We start from the raw sequence: 7048 nt of genomic DNA, 5'->3' as shown, positions 1-7048 counted from the left end.
GGGGGGGGTGTCAAGAGGATGAGGCCAGAATCTCTTCAGTGGTGCCCAGCAACAGGACAAGGAGCAACGGGCACAAACTGGAATGTTGGAAATTCCAACTCAGCATGAGGAAACCCTTCATTACTTTGAGGATTCCAGACCACTGGAATGGGCTGCCCAGAGAGGTGGCAGTGTCTCCTACTCTGGAGATATTCAAAACCCATCTGGATGTGTTCCTGTCTAGCCTGCTCTAGATGAACCTGCTTTGGCGGGAGGGTTGGACTAGAGGATCTCTGAAGGTCCCTTCCAACCCCGACCATTCTATGATGCTGTGAATAGTAGCAGCATACAGTTTGAATGTTTAATTAAAAAGATATTGTCAAATGTTCAGATACCAATTATGTGTTGATTATTAACCAAACTATTTTTTTATATCTTAAAAAGTTATCAAGTATTTGATTGTTTACAGGAAAAGGTTCTTGTAAATAATTGTGAATATTGGACAACCTCAGTGCAACTCTAAAATGTAAACATTCTATTTCTATGTTGGGTTGAATAACTTTGTCACTTGGGCAGTTTAACAGAATATTCATTAGAGCTTCTATGGATTTATAAAACTTCTAAAGATTAATTTCTTGTAGCTCATTTCTTTTAATATATGTGTTTTTCTAGTTTCACAGCTCGAATTACAGAATTAATGCAGGTTCTGAAGGACTTGAACAGTGGCAAATATCAGCGTACTATGGTATCGCAAGAAAAAGGTAGATGTGACATAATATGCAATATGTACATCTTTGTGTAGTGTTCCAGTCTCTAATACTTTTTTCTTAATTTAAGATGCAGATAAAAAGCAAGCCTTGCCTTTGATACCTGGATCTGGAGAAATTATCAACACTGACAACCTTATCAAGTATGTTTACAAAGTTTCCACATCTTCAATATTTTTAACGTGTTCTGGCTTTTCAGTCTTTCTCTCTACCACTATTAATGGAGGTTTTAATACACATTGTCACAATATGCAGTTCCTGTTGTACTATAGCTTTATTTATAAATAATTCCACCTCACTCACACTACTCAGCATGTCTGTTCTGCAAGTCAATCCTTGTTCTCTCATGTTAGCAGAAGATGTGGGATGCTGTCTGTACTTAGCCTTTTTGGTAACATTTCCTGCTGTCCTTTGGAATGTGACTTCCCAGACCATTTTGTTAACACTTTGTTACATTTTCTTTTTCTTAGAAATATGTTAGTTATGGACTTTATTTCAATTCAGTGTTAAAAATGACGGGCAAACCTGTGTTCAGTTTCAATATATGTGCTCCTATTTCTCTTTGCTTGGATAGTTCATTGATATGCTCAAGTAGCAATCAATTCCTTTGTTCTTTGCAGTCTGTGGAACATCATATTGACATAGTAGTATTACTTTGTAGCATAAAGTAAAGCCAGTTAAGAGATTAAATAGCCTCAGTCTCCTCAATATGGAAAGCAGATAGCAGAGTAGAGGGGAAAGGTGGGGGGAAAGGAGAAAGAGATGGTATGTGTATTTTTATTATATTAAAAGAAAAGACAAGGGGGAGGTGAGCAGAGAAGTCATTCATTGTGTGTCCTAGAACTAATGGAATACACTTCCACTAGCAGGTTTAAAATGAAGTGCATCCTTAGATGTAGGTTTATATCCACAAGAAGTTTTGGAGACCCAAGGCTTAGAAGAAAACAAATATGTGAAAGGAAAAAAATATTTGTAGGTGTTTGTTAAATGATAAGGTGCCGTTTTTGGTTCCAGGTCTTCCTTAGCTGTTAATAGTTGGAAACTAGGACATTGTACTGAATCAAGTACTGCTGAAGTCTTGTCCTATTTCTTAAATCTCTAAGTAAGTATGCAGTGTTAGCTGCTTTTAGGTAACTGTTCTGGTTTTGTTTTGTTTTTTATTGTTGCACTACAAATAGGTTTGATCATGTTCCATTGGTGACACCTAATGGAGATGTTTTGATTCAAGACCTTAACTTTGAGGTAAGATTTTAATATCATAGAAAATTATATTAAAAAAATTTTGAAGTGAAGATGATGATTTCAGAGGTAATCTGATTTATTAAAAAAGTGCAAGCGAAAATAGGGAGGTGCTTATATGGTATGCGTAATTCTGAACAAAATTGATTGCTGCTTTGGTTAAAAAAGGCAATAAGCTAATTTCAAAAAAATGTTTGTTATAAGAGTGTTTTCTTCCAGCTGCAGTTGGTGCTTATCTAGTTGGAAAAAAGTTAATTATTGGTGAAAATTCCTCACTGTAATATCATAAAGTGTTTTACACAAGCTTACAAGCTTTTCTTATTGTTTGGAGAAGTTTTCAACGGTGTTTCCTCACTACCCTTTTAATGTGGTGGCTTTGCATTTTTAGGTTCGATCTGGTGCAAACGTTCTTATTTGTGGGCCGAATGGGTGTGGGAAGAGCTCACTTTTTCGTGTCCTTGGTGAGGTAAGGGAACTGTTAAACAAATGGGGGAGGATCCAAAGAATTGTTGTAATTGGACATTTTTGGTCAAGTTTAAACCTTATTCTTGTTGCAGTTGTGGCCTTTGTTTGGTGGGCGTTTAACAAAACCTGTAAGAGGAAAGTTGTTTTATGTTCCCCAGGTGAGGCAAAGTACTTTGATTGACAGTAGTGTTCTCTCTATTCCCACTCTGACTATGTTTAGGAATATTTGACATACCTTTTTGTTTCTAATTGTATCTCAGAGACCATATATGACTCTCGGAACACTCAGAGATCAAGTTATATATCCAGATACTTTAGAAGATCAGAGAAAGAAAGGGATTTCTGACCAGGTATTGATAATTAGTTCATTAACCCTTTGCCTTGTTTAAGATGAGTAATGCTTCAGTTTTAAAAACAGTGAAACTGCTATTAAAACCACTCCATTTTGTTTGGTTTTAGTATTTATCAGCGTTGATAGTACACCAGTATGATAGTATAACCCTTTATAACCTTTTCCAATTACTACTTTTAAGTTCACTTAAGCTCTATTTGTCATTCCTGTTTCATTAAAAGGTGCTGAAGGAGTACTTAGATAATGTCCAGCTGGGTCAAATCTTGGAACGTGAAGGAGGCTGGGATAGTGTTCAGGACTGGATGGATGTACTCAGCGGGGGAGAAAAGCAGAGAATGGCAGTATGTCACAAAAGCATAAATACTTAACCAATACAGGATGTAGGTCAAAAATGTAATCTGAATTGTAAGCGGTTTTTGTTTACTATATATTAATTTTTTACTTAGAAGAAACTCCCAGAATGTGAAATACCTGAATACTGAGAAAACAACCTAAAATAGCGTTCATTGTAATCAAAATTCAATAGAAAACGTTGACCTTTTACAACATCTTACACTTTGATTATATAAACAGATATTCTAAAATAATTTTTTGGGGAAAAAAAATAAAGATAACATACAGCTCTCAGGTTTTTCAGGCTTCAGTGGGTGCCAACTTCAAAGAAATTCACTTGCCACAGTAAATTTTTGGACACTTAATTCTTAGTTTAACTTCTGACACTGCATTATTGGTTGTAGTTCTGTATCCACAGTAGCTTTTTGGTTTGCATTGCAGATGGCAAGGTTATTCTACCATAAACCCCAGTTTGCAATTCTGGATGAGTGCACCAGTGCTGTTAGCGTTGATGTAGAAGGGTACATTTACAGCCACTGCCGAAAGGTAAGCTCTTTTTCTTCTTAACATACAGAGATATAGTTCTAGGAACGCTTAAGGTGATGCAAGGTACATTCTTCCTTATGTCTAGTTTATATTAAAAATAAAACTTAGAAGGGTGTGCAAGGACCCTTTATGTACACTAGAATTCAGTAATTGCTTTGTAGTCTTAAGATAATTTAGATGTACTTGTGGCCTCTGTATATTAGAGAACTCGTAGTAATTGCTAAGTAACCTTACTTTTCCAGGTGAACTCTTAGATTGTCAGGTGAAGATCAAATAATCTAAAATTTTATTCTTTTTTTGTTGTTGTTTGAGAGGTTTCTTTTGTCAAGGGCAGCAGAAGTGAAAGGCTAGAAGTTAATATTTCTATCTATTTTGAGATATGAAAAGCTATGCACCCTAGGAAAACATTACATTAAATACAGTTTTCTTTTAGCTTTCCCTCTTTTACTCACCATTTCAGATTCTACATAGTGCCATGTGAAATATCAGTAAGACTCAATTTCACACCCCTAGCCTGGGAAAGATCCACTGCATCCACTGAAATACGTGCTTGAAACTTAAAGTGGGAATTGAAGGAGCCTTCCGTAGTAGCAAATTGACACTAGATGAGGACACTGCAGAAAAATGGGCACTTGAACTAGTTTTACCATGTTAATATCCATACCCTGACAGTTTTCGAAGTCTGTTTTGCATGTACTTCTTGTTCTGTTAACTTGCATGTTCATTTGTACTGGTGGTTCAGAGTTACTGTTGCCAAGTGGTTAATGCATGTTACTGAAAAATGGAATTTCTGATTAAGCTGTCTTTACAGAAGGAAAAAGTGTTTTATCATCGGAGTAATTTTGTCCTTTAATTGGTGCTGCTGTTAGAGATGCATAATTAACTGCGTTGCAAAGAAGCAAAGAAAAATTATTCACCTTCAAATTGTCACTTTAAGTTTATAATTCATTAATAGCATTTGTGGTTTTGGGGTTGTTTTTACAAGACTACTTTTAATCTCTAGGTTTGTTATTTTACTTGTCTCCTACCTTACCTCCTTTGCCCAGTTCATTCTACGTATTAGATCATTAGGAGCAAAAGAATGGTGAAATCACAAAAGCAGGAGGGTTTTATCTTTCTTAATTTTTTGACTGCAAAAATACGGTATTAAGGCTATAGATGTATACTGTTAATAATAGTCTGGAAGTTTGTGTTTATGAATTTAAGCTTCTTCAGCTGATATCATGCTGAAAAATAAGTAACACCTAACCATGAGAAAAATTAACTGCTTTGTTGTGTGTATTTTCTTCGTGTAGGTTGGCATCACTCTCTTCACTGTCTCCCACAGAAAGTCACTCTGGAAACATCACGATGTATGTAATCTTTGCTTTTGCTAAGGATATCTGTAGGTGGTAGGGGTTTTGTTGTTTGACTCTTATTGAATTGACTTTATAATTCAGGGTGTTCTTATTTTATATCCTAATGGATCATATTCTGTTTTTTTTAAAAAGGTTTTACGTTCATAATCCAGTTGCACTATTTGAAATATTCTTATGCTTCTAGTTACAAAGGGTAAAGTAACCAAAAATCCTTACATGTTTTAGTGAAAGTAGCCTCAGAAATATGAAAGGCTCACTAGATAGTCTTCTTTCTTAGCCTAAAAAAAACCCCTTGAAGCAGAATCCAGTGACCAGCATGGAGTTTTTGCTTTTATACCTACCTACACATTAAAAAGAACTTCATCTCTAATACATAGACTTAGTTTCTTCCAAACTAAGATTTTACTATTGTTGTTACTTTGTGTGTGTGGGAGGAAATACTGAATTAATACACAGGGATGAATGTGTACCTTAAGTAAATTGTCACAAAACCTGAGATAGCAGTGTTAAATCTAGATGTGACCATTAGCAGACTGATGGTTCATATGGAAAAGGTTTACCTTTTTTCCAGAGGCAATTGAATTTAATGAAATGTGAGGTGAGAGAAGCTTACCCTCTGACAAGCTGAGTTTTAACATTTTGCATTAAAACCACTTCAAAATATCATTTATTTAGGCATTTATACACCTGGTAATTTTTAGGTGGTTAATAAAGTGTTCTTTGATTTCAGTTTTACTTACATATGGATGGCAGAGGAAACTACGAGTTCAAGAAAATAACTGAAGACACAGTTGAATTTGGATCTTAGTCATGGACTGAACTGCTACAGAGTCTGATGATAAGAGGAAGTGTGTAGAATAGAAGACATTGTACAAAAAAACTACTCAGCTTGTTTTTTAAACAAATTAACTAGGATAACCTAAAACAAGCTGTTAAGCGTTTACTATTGTGTAGGATACTGCTAATTGTGTATATGTTGGTTTAATTATTGATAAGTACTAAGAATGTCCTTATTCTTGTGGTTTAAAAACCTGCCTAAATTAAATTGGGCTTAAATCAGTGTAACTTGATTCATCCTGGGATGCGAACCATTTGAAATCAGCTGATTTGACTTTTGTAGACCTTCTTTCCCTTCAGTGAAAAGCCCTGTTAAAATTAGGGTTGCTACCTCTCTTGTTCCTGTAAAGCAGTCTTGGATCTTTGCTCTGTTCTATGCATATTGCTGAGTTATCTCACACGGTGCAGGACTATCTCCCATCTTCAGATCTGTGCCCTGTTAAATGAAAGAGCCTTTTCCTTGACCAAGCGTTGTGTTGTAGCCAATACGCCCTTGCTGATAAAGGATGGACTGAACCTAAAAGACAAAACTAATTCCTTCTGCTAAAAAAAATAAGCTTGTTCTTTGCTAGGTCTTGGATTCTCTTTATTGTCTGTCTGTCCATGCAATTTGCTGCTGCTCAGCAATCTCATTCTTTCCCAGTGTAGCAAGAGTTTCATCCATCCCCCACCCTAGCTGCCCTTTTTCTGTCAGAGAAATACTATGGTAATGGGGAGTTGAGGGAAGGTTGAGGGAGGAAAGAACTGACCAAAGGGGGAAAAAAACCCCAACAACTGGTGATGTTCCTTGTATCAAACAGTCTTGTGCATGTTTTCAGCTCAGAAGAAATGAATGGCTCCCATAAGTAAAAACCAAAAAAGAATGTGGGTCAAATCATTCTGCTCTTGAAATCAGTAGTGGTTAGAATGGACTCAAAAATGTTAGTATCTGAAATAGCAGACTGTCTTCTGTGTGTTCAGTCTTGTAATAACAGCAGTTGCTTTCCCAAATTCCTCCTTTTCTTCCTCTTCAAAAAAATCCGATCTCCTCATGGTTTTAGCTGCTTTTCAGATCTGAGTTTGAAAGTAAGTGATAATGGTACTTCCTGTTTGGCCTTCTAGGCTGTGAAGCAGAAAGTGATGCTTTCATCCTTCATGTTTATTCTCTTACTTGTCATGAGGTTTCCTGATTG

At 35.9% G+C, this 7048-nt stretch overlaps 1 protein-coding gene across 1 annotated transcript; it reads left to right on the top strand.

Annotated features, from left to right (window-relative positions):
• Positions 1-653: 653 nt before the first annotated feature.
• ABCD3 (ATP-binding cassette, sub-family D (ALD), member 3) lies at positions 654-6669 on the top strand. The gene is made up of 10 exons (XM_010155243.1): positions 654-740; positions 817-889; positions 1925-1988; positions 2374-2451; positions 2543-2608; positions 2711-2800; positions 3024-3143; positions 3577-3681; positions 4977-5033; positions 5770-6669. The coding sequence occupies exons 1-10, from the start codon at positions 677-679 to the stop codon at positions 5845-5847; spliced, it is 795 nt and encodes a 264-aa protein (XP_010153545.1). The 5' UTR covers positions 654-676; the 3' UTR covers positions 5848-6669.
• Positions 6670-7048: the final 379 nt, after the last annotated feature.

Source organism: Eurypyga helias, unplaced genomic scaffold (assembly GCF_000690775.1).
Source record: "Eurypyga helias isolate BGI_N326 unplaced genomic scaffold, ASM69077v1 scaffold40060, whole genome shotgun sequence".
NCBI classification, from domain to species: Eukaryota; Metazoa; Chordata; class Aves; order Eurypygiformes; family Eurypygidae; genus Eurypyga; species Eurypyga helias.
The sequence above is the reverse complement of the archived record's forward strand: the minus strand, read 5'-3'. Positions and strand labels throughout refer to the sequence as shown.